This window comes from Pelobates fuscus, chromosome 1 (assembly GCF_036172605.1).
Source record: "Pelobates fuscus isolate aPelFus1 chromosome 1, aPelFus1.pri, whole genome shotgun sequence".
NCBI classification, from domain to species: domain Eukaryota; kingdom Metazoa; phylum Chordata; class Amphibia; order Anura; family Pelobatidae; genus Pelobates; species Pelobates fuscus.
In genome coordinates this window covers 472,525,794-472,547,413 of record NC_086317.1, presented here as the reverse complement: position 1 = coordinate 472,547,413, position 21,620 = coordinate 472,525,794, and the positions used below count along the sequence as shown (strand labels likewise).

At 41.1% G+C, this 21,620-nt stretch overlaps 1 protein-coding gene across 1 annotated transcript in view; it reads left to right on the top strand.

Moving 5' to 3' along the window:
• C2CD3 (C2 domain containing 3 centriole elongation regulator) overlaps positions 1-21,620 on the top strand; it is a 72,272-nt gene that overhangs the window by 44,609 nt on the left and 6,043 nt on the right. The window contains exons 30-32 of the mRNA XM_063440822.1: positions 6,646-6,863; positions 6,980-7,970; positions 8,342-8,450. Of these exons, the coding sequence (XP_063296892.1) occupies positions 6,646-6,863; positions 6,980-7,970; positions 8,342-8,450 (1,318 nt within the window). The remainder of the gene's footprint in view (positions 1-6,645; positions 6,864-6,979; positions 7,971-8,341; positions 8,451-21,620) is intronic.

Genomic DNA, 21,620 nt, shown 5'->3' with positions numbered 1-21,620 from the left:
AGTGTATTTAAATAATCTGTTTGTAAGAGCATTGTGAATAAATATAATGCAAAATTAATGTGATAAATTCAATGAAAAACATATAAAATCTGATGCCGGTTCCGGGTGTGCCCCCTATTCCCTTTTTTGTTTTTACCATGCTAGAATTTAAGTCCTGGTCAGTAACCAGAAACATGCACAGACAAGAATGAAGTCATGGCAGTCCCCAGTCGGCTATAAAATGCAGACTTTCTTAATCCTTAAAGGACAATAGTCACCTCAAAACGACTTCAATATAAGAATCCTGTCATCAAGTACTGAAAGGAAATCTATCATTTTTTTCAATGAAGTATATGTAAAAATAAATCAATAAAATACTTTTAGTATCTGAGAAGATCATTCAGCCATATAAATGCACCTTGGGTCAGACAGTGTTTGAAAGCCGACATGTAGTCTCTATGGTCTTCTCTGTTTTACTCCCTGCACAGAAGCGGGGAAGACCATAGAGACTGTCAGTTTTTAAATACTGTTAATATAGATATAGTTAATACATTGCTAAACACAAATACACATGTAGCGGAATGGACGCTTGCTAGACCCTTTTTTATCCCCTTTTTCGGCTGTCCGTTCCCCCTTTAACAGAACTTCCACCTTTTGTGTGTTTTCCCCCTGTTATTTTGTGTGGTTCCTCTTTGGCCATTCGGAGGACTTCATTCTTATTATTATTTATTATTATTACTGGCATTTATAAAGCGCCAATAAATTCCGCAGTGCTGTACAATTGGGGAAAAAGACAAACACAATAAGAACAGACCGATACAACAGGTAGAGGACCCTGCCCGTGAGCTTACAATCTAAAGGTTAAACTGGGGAGATGAGACAAGAGGTAGCAGAGAGATTTGTATGTGATAGCAGAGAGAGTTAATAGTATAACTGCAGCAGCTGATCGCATGTAAAGGGAATGAGGAGGTGATTGGCATACGAATGGAATCCCTTCGTCTCCCGAATGAGGGCCACCCCTGTGAACTATTAGAATGTTGACCCCAACTACTTAAGTACGAAACCGCAAGGGAAACAATTAAGTGCTTCCCCTGGGTGGCCGCCATTTCGTATAACCAAACATGTGGCAGAGAGCATGGCAGCCATCTTGTCTCCCAAACGTGGGCAGCGTTACTTGGTCGTCGAGTGCCTGGAACCCTTTTCCGCTAGGCACTCGTGTGAAGGCCGGTAAACCTTAAACAACTGCCCGTTCCAGTTCCCAACCACCTACACGAACAACGTTTGGGAAATATGAACTACCGAACGGGGGGAGCATTCATATCCTGAAATAAACCACAATTTGGATATTTCCACTTAGGGGTGTACTCACTTTTGTTGCCAACGGTTAAGACATTTAATGGCTTTGTGTTGAGTTATTTCGAGGTGACCGCAAATTTACAGTTATACGGGCTGTACACTTACTACTTTACATTGTAGTAGAGTGTCATTTCTTCAGTGTTGTCACATGAAAAGATATAATAAAATACTTGCAAAAATGTGAGGGGTGTACTCACGTTTGTGAGATACTGTGTGTGTGTGTATTATATACACACATATATATATATATATATATATATATATACACACACACACACACACACCTTGTGTCATGGTGTTGTCTTTTTTTTTTTTTTAGACTAATAATCTGCTCTGATTTATGATGGTACCAAAAGAGCCAGGTGCAGGTTCCAAATTGTCCTTCTTACTCAAACGTTAACACCTTTTAATTACAGAAATCCTCCAGAGAAGCTGATCAGCTGTATTGCATTCTACGTAATAGCTGTTATTTAGTGATGTCGCGAACATAACATTTGCATTTTCAAACTTCCGCAAATGTTCGCAAACCGCAATAGACTTCAATAGGCAGGCGAATTTTAAAACCCACAGGGACTCTTTCTGGCCACAATAGTGATGGAAAAGTTGTTTCAAGGGGACTAACACCTGGACTGTGGCATGCCGGAGGGGGATCCATGGCAAAACTCCCATGGAAAATTACATAGTTGATGCAGAGTCTGGTTTTAATCCATAAAGGGCATAAATCACCTAACATTCCTAAATTGTTTGGAATAACGTGCTTTCAGGTAGTGTAAGGGTTACGCCCGCTTCACAGTGACAGACTAAACTCCCTGTTTAACGCACCGCAAACAGTCCATTTGCACAACCGCAAACTCCCCATTTGCACAAGGTTGGATACCAAGCTAGCATGTCCCGTTCCTTGTCCTCACTGATGTCATTGAAGGTCTCTTCCTCCACCCAGCCACGTACAACATCAAGGGTCCCCGAAAGGTGACAACAAGCCCCCTGTATTTTTTTTTTTTTTTTTTAAATGTACACCAGATATGAGTTGCACTGGTGTGACACTGTGCCCTGGCAGGCCCTGAAACGCACACGTGTGAAGGAAACTGACTGCTATTATATTACAGTCAAAAAAGATTTTTTTTTTTTTTTTTTTTTTTTTAATGCAAGCTATTGTGACACCAGATATGAGTGGTGGCACTGGGCAAGTGGGCACAGTATACGCTGTGAGCCTGACACACACGCTGGCAGGCAGGCAACTGCAATTAGATTAGACAAAAAAAAAAAAGCAGACTGATGTTCCACCCCTGAGAGGCTGTTGGGAGCTAATGGACGCACAGAGCACAACCGCCCAGGCTGACATACTCATCTGCGACTCTCCCAATATGGCGGCAGCCGCGTGTCCTCCTGGTACCAGCAAAGCATGGCAGGATATTGAGTCTAAGCTGGACAGACTCTTTAATCAATTTTGGAATCAAATAACAAGCAGGAAGCCCCAACAAGCTCCACCACAGCCCCAACAAGCTCCACCATAGCTAAGCGAAGCAGTCCCCATTAAAATCCACCAACGCAAAAGGTGTCGAAGACTGGACCAGAGGCACAAACAGAAATGCAGAGCCTGCCCCACGTCAAGCACTCGCCTCCACCTTAAGCCACCACAATCCCGCACCGGACGTGAAGCACCACCGGGACAGATCCGGCCACCCGACAAAACAAGCTTCCACCACCTCATGCTGCAAACCCGGCACTCAGTCAGAGACTTGCCTTTGTTGTTCCAGGTATCAGGGACTCCCAGGGTCTGCAACTGGCGCCCAGAAGGGATCGGATAAGCACAAGCAGTAAACAGCAGCCTGCCAAGCATGTCCCACTATAGCCGATCCTCCACACCATGCCTTTGATCACATGAACTGCTCTCTGCACAATAACTAATCGTAAAGTAGCAAGCGTTTAAACATGTCATTATTTCACCTCCTAAAGAGTTTATTGTCGTAGTTCCTTACATGCCTTTACCTTAACCGTTCATGTATTATGTTATTCACTAGTCTCATCTCATGGGGCGACTCACACTTGATTTATAACTAGTGGTGGAGCTGCTGATATAAATACACAGTTGATAACGTGCAAGCTACACCCTAAACATGACAGCCATCTTTCACAACAATGTACTGCTACATACTCATACCCTCAGTGCAACTAGTCATAATATACGCATGTTCAGCCTAGCATGCTCAAATATAACACACTTCTGTCAAAAAAATAATAATAATAATACAAAAAAAAAAGAATGCTGCTTCCAAATGAATCTAAAATGGATGCTGTCCAGGAGGTGGGAGGGTCTGGGAGGGAGGGTCTGCTGCTGATTGGCTGGAATGTGTCTGCTGACTGTGAGGTACAGGGTCAAAGTTTACTCAGTGATGACGAATAGGGGGCGGACTGAACATTGCATATGTTCGCCGTCTGTGGCGAACGCGAACAAGCTATGTTCGCCTGGAACTATTCGCCGGCGAACTATTCTCTATTCGGGACATCTCTATTCGGGACATCTCTAGTCAGGATAGATGCCTCTAGAATGGGAGGTACTGGTTGAGATGGTACGCATACCAGTGTCTCAGGGGCCAAATAAGCATTTCTGGACAAAAGTGTCTGATTGGCCTGGGCAATCTGGTCCATACGGTGAGCCTGTTCTTAAAATCTTGCCTCATAGGAGGCCATTTGCTGTCCTAAACCTGCAGGGCCCATGGTCCTATCATAATGTCATGATGTAATACCCCAACACGCAGAGTTTAGGATAGCAAGGGACAATACTAGGATATAACTTATTACCTGGACTTAGAATGGCCAGACTAAACGTCAGACAGAGATAAAGCGTAATCAGAAACGAGACGAGGTCATGGTAACAGAGAGACTACGAAAACGAGAACAAGCCAGAGTCAGGTAGATGGTAATCAGTCACACGGGCAAACAAGACAGGAAAGGGTTAAAGATAAATTCAGAGTCAAGAACAAAGCCATGGTCAATACCAAAATAAATAAAATAGATCAAGGAACGCACTAAAGGGTACTGACACAGAAACCACGATAGGACAAAGTGGATAGGGCTAGGGAAGTTTAAATATCCTTTAACATTTGATTTGCCCACGTCATGCCTACGCCCCCAAAACGTTCGTGTGTGGGGGTGCTGGAATGACGTTTGACCAATGGGAGCCTGAATCAACTTATGGCTCCCACTGTACCTTTAAGAGCAAGCTCGTGACTCGAGCCGTGCTCCTAGTGCCAGGCGGGCCACGTGACCGATTACTGCGGTCAGTGCACGCAGCTAAGTCAGAAGAGGAGATCAAGCCGCATGCGGCTCGTGTGGAGGCAGGAGTGATCCAGCCACGCGCGGCTCAAGCTTAGGAGCCAGGTCGGTCCCAGGATAAGGTAAATACAGCCACAACCACTTATCCCAATCACACACCTTTCCTAACGTCCTATGCCGTTAAAAGCATATTACCGTGTATTTAATAAAACAGATAGACCCCCTACTTCATCCAGGTTACCGATCGATGGTTCGATATTCGGAGCCCTCTCTGATTTACTGTACACGACTATTCGATATTCCCACAAATTCTATATAGCATTTTATGTTTGTTTGAGACCACCTTAAAAATATTGGATATCGCAAAAAATCATGATCACTATATACTTTCTCTACAAACCTCTAAAACTAACCAAACTACTCATCCATCCGCTATACCACTTTATCCCACCTAGAACTAGTGCCCAGTTAAAATACTTGACTCTTACTTACCCACACTCAGTCATGCCACAACATTTCACCACTACTCTCACTGAATCCCTCGGACTACGGCTAAATTCATCTTCTACATCAGAACACTACTCCTAAGATTGGGTTGTATCCATGTCTCGGGTCTTTCAGTTAGAATAGGGGCAGCTTCGGTCTCCTTCAACACTGACACTCCAGTGCATATTATTAAAAGATTGGGCAGATGGAAATCCTCAGTCTACAACCAATATATTCCTCATCCCGAGAAAGAAATGAGGAAAGCTTTTAAAAATGTGGCTTTGTAAATTTGATGCAATAAGTGTGTTTTTCTTTAATACCTTTTCACCCTCTTTGCATGAACCCGATTTACATATATTACTAATATGTTTCTGAACATATATATTATATTATTCACTCACTCACTCACTCACTCTCTGGGCCAGCCTAAGACATCATGCTGCCTAGGTCCAACGATAAATGACTATGGGGGATAATGTATAATAAACACAGGTTACTGGCTATGGGGGGATAATGTATAATAAACACAGGTTACTGGCTATGGGAGGATAATGTATAATAAACACAGGTTACTGGCTATGGGGGGGATAATGTATAATAAACACAGGTTACTGGCTATGGGAGGGATAATGTATAATAAACACAGGTTACTGGCTATGGGGGGGATAATGTATAATAAACACAAGTTACTGGCTATGGGAGGGATAATGTATAATAAACACAGGTTACTGGCTATGGGAGGGATAATGTATAATAAGCACAGGTTACTGGCTATGGGAGGGATAATATATAATAAGCACAGGTTACTGGCTATGGGAGGATAATGTATAATAAACACAGGTTACTGGCTATGGGGAGGATAATGTATAATAAACACAGGTTACTGGCTATGGGAGGATAATGTATAATAAGCACAGGTTACTGGCTATGGGAGGGATAATGTATAATAAACACGGGTTACTGGCTATGGGGGGATAATGTATAATAAACACAGGTTACTGGCTATGGGGGGATAATGTATAATAAAAACAGGTTACTGGCTATGGGAGATTAATGTATAATAAACATAGCTTACTGGCTATGGGGGGATAATGTATAATAAACACAAACACACACAAAAAAAAAGAATGCAGCTTCAGAATTAATCTAAATTGTATGCTGTCTAGGAGGTGGGAAGGTCTGGGAGGGAGGGTCTGCTGCTGATTGGTTGGAATGTGTCTGCTGACTGTAAGGTACATGGTCAAAGTTTACTCAATGATGACGAATAGGGGGCGGACCGAACATCGCATATGTTCGCCGTCCGTGGCGAACTCGAACAAGCTATGTTCGCCGGGAACTATTCGCCAGCGAACCGTTCGGGACATCACTACTGTTATTTCTTTTACTTTCCACTCATGGAATTCTATATTGTTTCACAAATGAACGCCCTTCCCCAAGCATTTAGGAATGGTGTTTGTTTTACAACCTATTGCCTTGCTACAATTTTAGGTCAAGTGATGCATGTTCTAAAGTATTCCAACAAACCGTTATATTTGCATTTTCCTGCAGGAAAAATCTAAGTGAGCTTGATGATATTCAGAAATACTTCAACCAGAAGCTGTACAGATCTCTTTCAAGTCAAAACACCCAAGAGAGCTCTTCCTGTCAGAGTGAGAGGGTCCAGGAGACGCATCCAAGCCTTGCCCAAAATCAAGATGAGTCCGATACCAAGCTTCTGCTGAGGAAGTCCAGCCTTTTGGTTTCCCAAGTCAGCAGCTTTATTACAGGTAATAGTAAAAGTCTTTAGGAGAAGACCTCAGGGGAAACATGTTAAATCTAGAGGGTTACGTTTGCTTTAGATGAAGTGATTAAAGTATCAAATACATAATTTTGTTTCAATTAGATCTCCAGCAATTACCTAAAAGTGCAAGATCAACATCCAGCATACTTGAAGAGAGTCCTAATATTCAGCATCTAGATACAAAAGGTCCAGAATACCTGCATTCCTCTCAGAATAAAGATGGAAGTTCTTTAGGTCTTGGACATACACAGCTTTTTGAAAGTAAATCCCCCAATATTGCTTCTCCACCATTCTCCCCGAGGGATACACCACCACCTCAGGAAGACATACATGATCTAATGAAAGAAAAATGTACAAGTGAAGAAGATCAATTACTTGAAGAAGAACCACAAGAATATTTAGATGAACGAGAGCTTCAATATGTCAGCGATGAAGAATTTGAGGTAGACTTTATTGAACCAAGAACTCTCAATGAAATTACAACCATGACTGATAGGACCAGCCCCTGGTCCAGCATCTTATCAGACACGGATCCTGACGAAGATCCCATTAAAACAGCTGGTCGTGGACAACCTATTGGTATTTGGTCCAGTGACAGTTACAGAAATGAAACTGATATTAGATCTTCATTCTACCCTGTAGAGGAAATCAGCAGCCCTAGTGCTGGCTGTGATGAATCTGAGTTTGATCAAAAACATTCCATAGTCAAAGACGCAAGTCCATCAAATATTAATCAAGAATCCACTGCGCCAGATGACATTCAACTACTTTCAACTGGGGTGCAAAGGGTAGAGGAAGAACTGGAAAGAAATGTGGATAATAACGTAGAGGAATGCATTAAACCGCTCCCTGTACTTTGTACGGATCGCACTGATTCAACATCGGGCAGTAGTAGTGACCCTGAGAAGACTGAACCTGTTGGTTTAAGTTCTACCAGTAGATCTGACTCCTCTATTACTCCTGAGCCAGGTGATTCCGAGTCAGATACTCTATGTGTACCTTCACTTTCACTTCACACTGGTCCATCTGATGAGGGCGCTACAGAGCTGTCTAACTTGCCATCAAGTTCAAATGCCAAATCCAGTGACTTGCTGTATCCTTTTCTTGTTGGCTTCCAACACTTGATAAGTTTCCATGTGTCATACCCTCTTTTCCTGTAAGCACATGGCTGGCGCTATTTTATCATCTAAACTATTAGTGCTGAACAGGACGTGTGTGTGAAGTGGAGAGAATTAATATGGCAGTGTGTAACTTGACTGTTGGCTAACTTCAGCCATCAATCAAGTTTTAATTGCAATTTATGTATCTAATTATGGAGGTGAGTGTGGTAATGAATCTAGCGGGAGGTTCACACATTCTGTACCTTGCAGAAACATTGACCATCAGCACTTGGTAGAAAGAAGATCAACATTTAAACTGTTATAGCACAGTATATTGTTTCTATTCTTAACTTGTCTTGTGTAGATCGGATCCTGTTCTTGTTCCAAATTTCTTCCTTCCACCCCAGCATTTGGAGGCCTCCATGAGATTCCTGAGCCAGTTGCCTGCTCGTCAGTCCTCTGCAGCTCTGAAGGTAAGTGAGCCCTATTCCTACACTTCCTGGATGAGGAGTAGGCAACCTTCGGTACTCCAGATTTTGTGGACTACATCTACCATGATGCTTTGCCAGCAATCTGGCTGTCAGAGTATTCTGGGAGATGTAGTTCACAACATTTGGAGTCCTGAAGGTTGCCTGCTCCTGAACTTGATGTATGTTTTCTTTGGTAAGCGGGGTGAAACTCTAATCTTTGGGGATGAAAACTTCTCCTTTTTTTTCTTTTTTTCTTACTTGCTAACATGTTGTGATACGTTTTACTTTTTTAAAATAAAACTAATATTTGTGTTCAGCGAAGTCTCCCGAGTATAACAGTACCCCTCATGTACAGGATTTATGGTGTTTTCAAAAGTTACGGAGTCAAATATAAGGCTTGTGTTTCAGTTTTTTCACATTGAAATTTGCCAGATTGGTTATGTTGCCTTTGAGAGCATATGGTAGTCCAAGAATTAGAATTACCCCCATGATGACATACCATTTGCAAAAGTAGACAACCCAAGGTATTGCAAATGGGGTATGTCCAGTCTTTTTTAGTAGCCACTTAGTCACAAACACTGGCCAAATTGGCGTTCAAATTAGTTTTTTGCATTTTTCACACACAACAAATGTGAACGCTAACTTTGGTCAGTGTTTGTGACTAAGTGGCTACTAAAAAAGACTGGACATACCCCATTTGCAATACCTTGGGTTGTCTATTATTGCAAATGGTATGCCATCATGGGGTTATTTCTCATTCCTGGTCTCAAAGGCCACATAAGCGGTCTGGCAAATTTCAATGTGAAAAAACTGAAAAATGTAACATGCTATATTTGACCCTGTAACTTCCCAAAACACCATAAAACCTGTACATAGGGGGTACTGTTTTACACGTGAGACATTGCTGAATACAAATATGTGTATTTTATTGCAGTAACAGCAAACAGTATTATGACATTCACAGTTAAAATACCTTGCAGAACTAAGAAAAAATAACAAAATGTCTTAATTTCCCCCATTTATTTATATTTTATTCATATTTCATAGCTAAATATTTGATGTTAAATGAAAGCCCTATTTCTCCTGAATAAAATGATATATAATAAGGATGGGTGCATTTAATATGAATTATGGTTGAACAGACATATAGTCAAATTCCAAGTTATATTTACGTTTTGTTTTGATCAAAATGTGTACATTTGGCTCAGTCCTTAAGGGGTTAAAGAAGCTTTTCCAGTGTATTGACTGGTTTATGTAAATTACCTGTGACAACAGATCAAGCGAAACGATTTAGTTATGGTAGTGAGGAGACTGCCTTCTAGAGGGGCTGCAGTTTAGCCACTAGCAGTGGATGTCAGTACACGTCTGCTGCAATCCTTTCAAATAGATCTGTAGTTTTCCGGTGCACCTTCTAAAGCTTTAAAGGAATGATATACCAGCGGAATAGTGTTTTGTGAATTATGCACATGCAAGGCTTTGTATTACAACATATTATAGCCTACCACTCGGAGGGGGCTTGCAAATGGCCTAAATCTTTCTCCCGTGCAGATGGATGAGTAGTTTAAAGCGGCACTGTCACCAACATCTCAGAAATGGGAACATTTATTACCTGAACCTGTCCCTTGCGGGCGCCGCCGTCTTCCTCAGTCAGGCCAGGAGCCAACATCACTGCTGTACACTTGTGCATGTGCGAGAGTACGGCATTGACGTCTATGGCGTAGACTGCCGGATCCTCCATAGACACCACTAATATCTCTGCAGCCGTCACCAGAGGTGGTAAGGAAGTGTGAGTCTGGAATATGTGAGAAGTTTAGGAAGGAGTGATGAGGGAACAGATGGCAGAGATGGAATTCATTTATACATTTTGTACTTGTTGTTAATTATATAGTGGAAAACTGGATTTTCACCATGGTAAATGTGTCTGCATCGGTTATTTAAATACATTGATTGTTTGTTTCTAGAGAGAGTGTAAGCCATCAGGACAGTGATGTCTAACCTTGTCATCCCACTTCCAGACATTACTGAATTACCTTTCTCATAAAGCTCTGACAAGATTACCATCACAACTTTAAGCGGTCGTGCTGTCCTATTATATGGCAATATAATATTCGATGAGATTGACATTATCGTCTTTGCCTTCTGAAATGTGTTGTCTTTCAACTGTTTTCCGTTTTCACTGTTTACACACAGTTCGTGCGAACAATATGATAAACCTGTTTAAGAGATGGTACAAAGAGAACTCATGTCCTCATGCTTGCCATACCAGCTGAGTACAGTACATGTTTACCACATTCCATCAGAATCTATGCCGGCAGTCAACTAAGGTTTAAACGTTTCCCATAGCTTCCAATTCATTATATGATGCTGATTGACTCATTAAAACAAATCATCATCTGTTGCATGCATTGTCCGGTTAATGTCACACTGACTCCTGGAAAAGACTATCTAACCCTCATTGGTGGTGATATTCCGATAAGGGCCAGTCATGGTGAGTTGTGGTTAAAGAAGTACACTTTTCCATGCTTGTCCTAAATACATAGGTTTTAATTGGCTGAACTATTTCTGTTCACAAAATCTATCCATTCTGATCAGGTGTAATTAGTGTCTGCATTCCACCTGCATTTACGACACCTCCCATGATGCTCTGTTTCACGTATCTGTTAATTGCTGCTCTTAGAGAAAGCCTTTGTCACTAAATAGAAGCAGACCCGAAGAAAGAAATAATTATAACATATAAAAGGTAAGATTTGTGAGCATTCCATTTAGCTGATAAAACAAAATGATATTTTAAAAAGCGGCTCGGCCATGTTTTTCAGTTATCTTGAATTCAGCTGCTGAAATTCCTCTGAGCTTCATTTTATTCACGGACTTTAAAACCACAATGAGGTGCATGGATCTCTGCTATTTTCAAAATGATCCTCATTGCTCCAGTAAAATCATTTGCTAAATGAAACCGAACAGCAACTCCACCTCTGGAGATGGTCTAGTGATGGTCTCTCGGCCAGTCCAGCATTGGCTCATACGATGCATGAGCAGCCATTACCACGATCCGCCAGCAATGCCTCTCTATGAGAAGCACTCAGAGCAAGCGAGAAAGGACGATAAACCCGACACTAAAACAGCAGTAATTCTAAAATAATGGCTGAGAATGATGGGAAATGTAATAATTCTAAAATAATGGCTGAGAATGATGGGAAATGTAATAATTCTAAAATAATGGCTGAGAATGATGGGAAATGTAATCATTCTGAAATAATGGCTGAGAATGATGGGAAATGTAATCATTCTAAAATAATGGCTGAGAATGATGGGAAATGTAATCATTCTAAAATAATGGCTGAGAATGATGGGAAATGTAATCATTCTAAAATAATGGCTGAGAATGATGGGAAATCATTCTAAAATACTGGCTGAGAATGATGGGAAATGTAATCATTCTAAAATAATGGCTGAGAATGATGGGAAATGTAATCATTCTAAAATAATGGCTGAGAATGATGGGAAATGTAATCATTCTAAAATAATGGCTGAGCATGATGGGAAATGTAATCATTCTAAAATACTGGCTGAGAATGATGGGAAATGTAATCATTCTAAAATAATGGCTGAGAATGATGGGAAATGTAATCATTCTAAAATACTGGCTGAGAATGATGGGATATTTGGGCCCCTGCTGTAAACAATCACTGACTTATCTGATTAGAAGAACAACACAGGCTGTTTGTCGCCATCTATTTTGGGTGTTAAACTATTTTTATTGTAATCATTTCTGCCATTGAGGTGAAAATATCTCCACACAATAAAATGTCTTCCACAAGACCTTGAAACGTTGTAACCAAAAACTGCCGCCAGCATCTTTTCAAACAATGGTCTATCTATATGAGCCGCCTCTGTCCAGTGTCCGCAACACACCTGCTCCATAATTCTTCTAGCACCCCAGCATAGGTCCCAATCTGTCCTACTGGTGTCGAATAGCATGAGTGTGGCAGCCTTGTTCCACTAGGTGTCAGCAGTGTGCCATCAAAGCTTGCAATACCTACGCTATACACTAGAGTACAGATTAGAAAACCACTTATCACCTGTCATTAATGTCTATTACTTCCTATGAAGCTTTTTTTATTACAATGCAAACCCCGAATGATCTATATAATCACAGGGCAAGACATTTATTTATTCCCCCCCCCCCCCCCCCAAGTTATTTTTATTGTTAAATTATTTTACTCCAACTTGATCCTTCAGTGGTTGTTATCCTAGGATGGACAGTATATTTCACTGATGGCCAAAAGGCTGGCTGAGCATGATGGGAAATGTAGATCTCAAATGTCTGCCGTGCCAAGGAGTAGGCATAACTGGTATACAACTTTAGGTTATGTGGATTTCCCTTGGTATAGTTCTGCAGTTACATTAAAGAGATTACTAGAACGTATAGAAAGCATTTCTTTGTAAACCCGCCAACATGGTGGCAGTAGAGGGGTCAGGAGGGCTGTGTCAGCCAGTTGCAGATCTCACTTGGGAGAAGCCACACAGGACAAAGTATTATTCCCCATTGTGCATATTATCTTATTCTGATTGGCTTCTTATTGCCATCATGGAATCTGATGGCGCTATAGAAATAATAATAATGTAAAACTTTCCATTTATTTTATGACTGGTGCAGGAATCAGTAAGAGATGGCCAAAGATGCTAAGTTTGTGAATTTGTTTATGTTGGTGTAAAATGTAATTGTATCCGTATCTCACGCACTAGCATGGACTGTGAGTCCTAGTGATGTACTTTGACGTAGAAGCCCTGGGTAACTATGACAGTGCAGCTGCTGTATGCCAGGCGTTAATATGTGGAATCTCAGCCCCCCTCCTTGATAACAAATGTCCCAGCTGGTGCCTGAGGCTTGCGCTGGCTTTGGGCGGTTTCTCTGTCCAAGAATGCAGTAAACATGTGTGATATTCAGGGAGCTGACATGTGGCTTGCGATGAGGCCTCCTTGCTTGTTAACCCTGCAGGATAGGAGCTGCACCTATTCTTAGTTTTGTAAACATGTTTTTTTATGCTATTGTTTCCTGAACAGGCTCGACACAGTAAAAGTCACAAACAGCGGCTGCGCCCTGCTGTCCTTTTATCTCCATTTTTGTACACATTGAAAAAAGTTAATTTAAAGTGTCATTAGCAAAAGAATAAGTGTTTTTCTGGTTTGGAGAGAATTGTTGCCATTACCTGATCTGTTACTCTGACAGCTGATCAGTCTGGAGACATGATGAGATACTTGTGACACTTCCATTCAAACAGCAACATCCTGGGTAGAACATGTCCTATATCATAGAATTTGGAACAAATGGAAAGTACAGAGTATTATAGAATGCTATAGTCACAGAGCCGCTATTAATTGTTTTTATTCTACATTTTGCAGTTTAGGTTACAGTTCAGTGTTTAGAGGCAGAGTGGTCTTGCCCTGTAATATGCACAGCAGTGATGTCACTGTTTTGGGGGGGTTATTTTCTGTTACAAACAACACTGCGGCCTGTTTTGTGAGCCGCGATGGATGGTCTGCCTAGACCAGGGGTCCTCAAACTCTGGGCCCCCAGATGTTGCTGAACTACAACTCCCATGATTCTCTGGCTATCTCTGTAACTCAAAGAATCATGGGAGTTGTAGTTCAGCAACATCTGGGGGGCCGGAGTTTGAGGACCCCTGGCCTAGACATTCCTCCTGTGGGTTACTTTTTACTTATTGGTTGGCAATCCCCCTGGCTAGCTCTCGGTTTGTGATGTGTGTTTAAGGAACATCTATATTCTAATGACTAGGGGATATTTCACAGGTATTATTTTCTTCATTGCAAATCTCAGTGCGATAAAGATTTAGTAGTTTTCATTAGAAAGCTGAGATACAAGAAACAAACCGTATAAGACCAGGCAGCCGCAGTATAATGTTCGGAAACTTTCCCCGTATGGTTCTAGACAGTTGTTGATAGTAAATATGAAAATGTACAATAAAAATGGTTCTAATATTGACATAAACAAATGTCTAGCAGCCTGGCTTTGCTTGGTTGGGTGAGACATGGCGGACTGGGCACAGCACCCATTTACCTGTATACAATGCGTTTCACACTATTCCCCTCTGCGTTTCGGCCCAGGGTCGTGTAACTCCATGGTTACTCATCCAGTTCTAGTGATACCTCTGTCTGCCTGTAATTGCATAGATTTGCTTCAGTTTTCATTTTGCTGTTCACCAAAAACACTATTATAGGAAAAATGTAATCACATCCACATCACCTCCTCTTATTTATTATTCATGCCACACCATTGTCCAAATTACCCCTGTTTAAAGGGGAATGGATGTGTCCTCTGTATATCACCCCTCTATTTTAAGGGTCTTGCATGTATCCTCCACATCGTCCCCTCTATTTAATGGGGCATGCATGTGTGCTTCATATTACCTTTCTCCTCCCCCCCCATTAATTAGCTATGATACTGCCTTGAACATCACCACTCTATTTAAATGAATCCCATTTAAAGAGACGTGATTACTGAATTACCACTTTGTTTCAAAAAGAAAACCAATGCAAGCAGTGTTAGGGTTGCCTTGCAAGTTGACCATTTAAGTCAAGGTTCCCCAAACTCCGGTCCTCCAGATGTTGCTGAACTACAACTCCCATGATTCTATGAATGAACTAGATAGGCTGAGAATCATGGGAGTTGTAGTTCAGCAACATCTGGAGGGCCGGAGTTTGGGGAAGCCTGAGTTTTAAGTGAAGCGAAAGTTGCCGAAACGGCTAAAGAGAATGAGTGGTGTGGGCCCACTCTTATAATTGAATTTTGATTAATGACTATTTTTTTCTGTCTATTTATGAAATAATTTACCTGGAAAAATAAGGTATTTCTCTTGTTTTCACGCAATGCCTGTTGGAAATAGTCTTTGATCTCATTCCATATTTTGTAGGAATTTATTACTGTAATTACAGCAGGGATTTTGAAGCATTGTAACCTTACGTTCTTATCAAGTTGCAGAGAAAATGGGTTTAAAAAACGGCTATATTGTTTTATGATCTGGACTTTAACACGGATGTCTAGGAACAAAAGTCAGGTAAACAGAGTTATGGAGGATCATTTTGCAGTGGCATTGTTGGCCTTGGAATTAAAAAGGAGAGCTTGATTTTCGATTTACAAAAAGGTTTTGTGTGTCTGGATCAGCGTCCATCTGATATAAATACTGCAGTGATAGATGGAAAGGCCTTTGAGGGGAAGCATTACTCTGTAAATGTGATCCAGAAAAGGTAGTAGATACCTGGAATGACCTTCCAGTGGAGGCAATGAAGGCTAACATAGTAAGGGAATAGTAGAATGGGGTGTGCATCGTGAAGATGTCCCAAAGATCACATTTGTAAAATTGGTCTTAGATTTTCTAATGGCGGTAACTAGAGGGGATGTGTTAAAGGGACACTATAGTCACCAAAACAACTTTAGCTTAATGAAGCAGTTTTGGTGTGTAGATCATGTCCCTGCATCCTCACTGCTCAATCCTCTGCCATCTAGGAGTTAAATCACTTTGTTATGCACCCTAGAAAAGTTTTTTTTTTTATATAAGTAACAAAAAGTTGTCCTACGCGTTTCGTTCTGTAAGAACTTCCTTAGGTCCCTGAAGAAGTTCTTACAGAACGAAACGCGTAGGACAACTTTTTGTTACTTCTATGCTATGCTGAAATGGTGACTACACTTTTTATTTGAATACATTTTTTATTACTGAACCCTGACCTGTGGATGTCTTTTGGTGAAACAAGGATCCAGAGGTGATAAGAAATACCAGCTAGCCCCCCATTACATCAGGGAAGGCACCCTAAGAGCGCTTTTATCGTCTACATCTTGTGAGTGCAAAAGATTGCTGCGCATGAAATATTGTGTTTTATAACCATATCCCGAATCCTCTTTTTTGGTTTACACTATGTATGACATAGGTCGCTTGTTTGGGTAGCGACCTAGGTAGGCTGTCACGCATCTTTATAAACTAAGTACTATTGCTTTTTATATTGTTATTTGTTTGTACATTGTTTGAGATATACTTGTAAGTTATCTGTCAATCATAGCCAGGGGAGGTGTGGCAAGGGCTGCATAAACAGAAACAAAGTGATTTAACTCCTAAATGACAGTGAATTGAGCAGTGAAATTGCAGGGGAATGATCTATACACTAAAACTGCTTTATTTAGCTAAAGTCATTTAGGTGACAATAGTGTTCTTTTAAACTATTGAAGTGGCTTGATCTAGTGTAAAGACTAAACTCCCATCAGGTGCCTGCGATAGGGGAGAAAAAAAACAACAACATGTCTAATCAGACACATAGGATGCTGGCAGGGCTATATGTTACAAAGAATTCTTTCTGTCTCTGAATAACACACAGTTCTACTAGCTATTCTTACTGACTTGGATGCCACATAGATTAATGTATCAAGAGTGTGAGCTCTTTAGACAAAATACCCTTGTGTTATTGGTTCAGAGTTGGTAAATTGCTTTGCTGCCTGATGACACAAGTTTTCCAGACGGATCATGTTCTCATTAGATTGTACTTCGATATAAGACCGTCCGTTACTGCGTACAAAGTTCATTGGCAGCGATAAACAAGAACTGGTTCAGTCTTGCTGACTTTGCTGATTAATCCCGGGCTGAAATTAACTGTGTTACTGTAGCCTTGAGAGTTCCTGCGAATGTTACTCAATGGCAGCCTCCTTCTGTAATGTGACATTAACACCTTCATTGCTGGGTTCCCCCATAGTCTTTTCATATTATGATTACAGTTCGGAAGCTGGCTGGAATACGACCAGTGATCTGTTTTTATAACATTCAGATCAATTGCAAACATTCCCAGCAAAGTGATGGATTCTGCTGCCAAAGCTCAGAGGTGGTTTCATACAAACTGACGTGGTTTTTGTGTATGCCATGTGCTTATTATATTGTGTGTCCTGGCTATACGGCTAATGGTTCTTAATCCAGGATTTCATGGGACACCATAGACACTATGACCATCATATCTGATTAATTTAGTTATTGTGCATGGAGTCTTCTGGCATTCCTTTTACTCGGTGTTAAACTGTGTTGAGTAGTTTAATAACTGTATTTAGGGTCCTTGGATGCCCACTGGAGGTATGGCTAAGGCAGAGATTACAGAAAAATTAGCTTCGCTGTGCATTTAAACATATATCCTATTATGTTATAAAGTGCAATATATATTTTTTTTTTTTTAAAAGACATTTGGTTTCAACCAAATAATAAGAGTGCTCTGATAACTCTTTAGCCTGGCCTGATTGGTCACTTGCAAGGCTCAAGAATTACCTATCCGAGCACTCTTATTGGTTAAGAGTTATTGTCACTAGGACTCCCACCCGCCGCCCATGGGTGGGGGACAGGACAATAGAGGGGGAGGGGAATAGGTCCCCCCCTTGTACCACTAGGGCCCCACCCGCCGCTCATGGGTGGGGGACGGGACAATACAATATAAATATTTTTTTTGTATTGGTTTTAATGAGAGGGTTTTAATGTTGGGTTGCTTGCTTCTATTTTCGAAATATATATATTTGTATACATATAAAAATAATTGGTGCCAATCATTCACTTATTGCACTTTTATCACCAATGTAAAGATTACACAATTCACACCAGCAATGGGTGGTTGTGATAGGCTGGAAGTGGTCAGCTGACAATCTCATCCAATCAACACCACCTTTTGCTACGAAGGCTAATGCTTCACTATTGGCCTGAGCAGGACAGATGGGATGCCGAGAACTCTCATTAACCATGGTTCAACACAGTGTCTCTTTAAGAAATATTGATTTCTGTTGGGACACACATAACTGCTGGACCTTGGTGGTCTTTCATGGCCTGTCTAATCTACATAAGTGACTCTGTCACCATCTGGGGTCTTTGCATATTTTGCTCCACTGGGTGTCTGTTGGCCACTAGGTGCAGGGGAAGGTGAGTTTCAATTATGGTCTTCCTGCTGGTCTTCAGTTCCTGGCGCATTATCTCTCAGGGGCCCACGTTAGTTTTGTCATGAGTACAAATCTGAGGTCTATATAGGATCCTCTCCCCTTCCTCCCCCCCCCCCCCCCCCAAAACAACCTGACAGAAGTACCTCCGCCTTTTGTCAAGTGAAGTAAATATACAAAAACAAAATAGTCCCTACTTTGTCTCAGTATATCATTTGACTGAAATTCCAACACCGTCATAAAGTTTTATCTTTATGGAATTCTCATAAAGACCGCCACATGTAGCTCATAGCGTCGCCACATGTAGCTCATAGCGTCGCCACATGTAGCTCATAGCGTCGCCACATGTAGCTCATAGCGTCGCCACATGTAGCTCATAGCGTCGCCACATGTAGCTCATAGCGTCGCCACATGTAGCTCATAGCGTCGCCACATGTAGCTCATAGCGTCGCCACATGTAGCTCATAGCGTCGCCACATGTAGCTCATAGCGTCGCCACATGTAGCTCATAGCGTCGCCACATGTAGCTCATAGCGTCGCCACATGTAGCTCATAGCGTCGCCACATGTAGCTCATAGCGTCGCCACATGTAGCTCATAGAGTCGCCACATGAGGACATAGTCTTAAATTAGAGGGACAAAGGTTTAAAAATAATATCCGGAAGTATTACTTTACTGAGAGGGTAGGGGATGCATGGAATAGCCTTCCAGCTGAAGTGGTAGAGGTTAACACAGTGAGGGAGTTTAAGCCTGTGTGGGATAGGCATAAGGCTATCCTAACTATAAGATAAGGCCAGGGACTAATGAAAGTATTTAGAAAATTGGTCAGATTAGATGGGCCGAATGGTTCTTATCTGCCGTCACATTCTATGTTTCTATGTAGCTCATAGCACCGCCACATGTAGTTCAGACAGCAGTGTGTGGAAGTAACAATGAACCACCAGGAGGAATACAGAAGGTCATAAATAAGGGGAGGTGGGATACTTATTGGACGGACCTGCTACTAGAAGTAACATTGTCACAACCTTTGTTAGCATCTATTGTCCACACACGAAATCTGTGTTATTGGCTCATGTAAGAACACTTTATTTTATTTCTTCTTTGTCATATCATCACCTGAATAGCATACCTTCCTCTTATTAACCCCTTCCCGCCGTTACGGCATTCCATGCCGTCCCCATATTAATGAGCTTTCAGGGATTCAGCACCAGGAGGTCCGCGGTACTTACCTCCGCTGTAATTAGCTTCTACGGACTGTAACCCTGTGACTTTCCAAAACTCTAGAAAATCTGTACATGGGGGTACTGTTGTGCTTGTGAGACATTGATGAACACAAATATGTGTATTATATTGCAGATAAGCTAACAGTATTATGACATTCACAGTTAAACTGCCGCGCAGAACTTAAGAAATTTAAAAAAAATTAAAAAAAATTCTCAATTTCTTTTAGGTCTTATTCATATTGAATTATGTTTCCTATATAAATATATAATGTTATATGAAAGCCCTGTTTCTCCTAAACAAAATGATATAATAATAAGTGTGGGTGAACTTAATATGAAATTTGTGAATTGTGGCTGAACAGACATATAGTGCAAATTCTAGGTTTTGTGTTGATTCGAACTTGTAAAATTGGCTCCGTCCTTAAAGGACCACTATAGTGCCAGGAAAACAAACTTGTTTTCCTGCCTCTAAAGGGTCTTTGGGTCCCCCTCCCGGTAAATTCTTACCTTTCTCCAGCGCCGGGCTGGGGACTCTCCTTCCTCTTCAGACGTCATCCGCCGGATGTGCACGCTCGGCAAGAGCCGTGTGCACATTCAGTCAGTCCATAGAAAAGCATTTCTCAATGCTTTCCTATGGACGTCAGCGTCTTCTCACTGTGATTTTCATTGAACTGAAGTGGTCTGGGTGCCTATTGTGGTCCTTTAAGGAGTTCATAGCACATAGTATCAGAATAGAACATTGCTGAGATTGGGTAATATTTCTTGTCATGTATGTTGTTTATTGCACTCTGCTTGTTATTATTAGGATCCCTGTACTCTGTATAGTACAATAAATCTTCCAGCTTTTGCAGAACCTCCTTAAAACGTCCATAAAAAGAAGCAGAGCCACGATGGACAGCTAGCTCCAGTTTCGCATTATGCATTATACCCCTTTCATTGCTAGAGGAGTAATTCCCTCTCATCTTTACGCTAGCAGGTTTTCTCACCAGGTATTTCTATGCAGTATAGAACATTTCTACATAATTATTACTTTCCACTAAGTCAACAACAACTGCCATCCATTGTGTGAGGACGGTCTGTGCCCCAGAATACACAATACGGTGTGTGTGGTGGAGTTTCCATAAATGCTGTACACCCAGGGACAGGTAAACAGACTAATTGGGTGAAAGGTGACATTCTGATTAGAACTATAGTCTGTAGGAATAGATTTTGTGATCAATTACCGTATGTGAGTCATTGTTTATCTACTCCCTGTTATCAATCGGTAGGTTTATCCCCAATTAGCAGTTTGCTTCCTGTATAAACATTGTGTCATGTTGATTTATTTCCGTTTAGCACTTATTTTAAAGTGGAACACTTCCCACAATTAGGACAAATTCCATGAATTGGAGTAATCTATAAAATTGGTATTTTGATCCTGATGAAAGTCCTCTATGTAGGACTGAAACGTTGATGGTTTTTATTTTTGAACTAAATAAAGTTTGGACTTTTATAATCCGAGAGTGCTGATTCCTATTTACAAAGATGGATACTACTAGCCATGGTTTGCTAGCACCCGGTCATTAAGGGATTTCATGCGTGAGTGCAAGAACATTTTCTCTTTTATATATATTTATATATGAAGGTAGAAACAGGAGCACTCACTTGGATTTTTCAAACGTCTTGATAAAGACCCTGAAGGGTCGAAACGTTGATGTAGATTTGTGTTAAGACTGTTAATACACATTTGAAAAATCCAAGTGAGTGCTCCTGTTTCTACCTTCATATCTACGGGCCTGGAGGCACCCTGGTAATATACTTACACATAATAAAAAACATTTTGGGTTTGAGTGCCAGAGTCTGGACTGATATACTCCCTGGTATATACCGTATATACTCGAGTATAAGCCGAGTTTTTCAGCACATTTTTTGTGCTGAAAAACCCCAACTCGGCTTATACTCGAGTCAGTGTCTGTATTATGGCAATTTACATTGCCATAATACA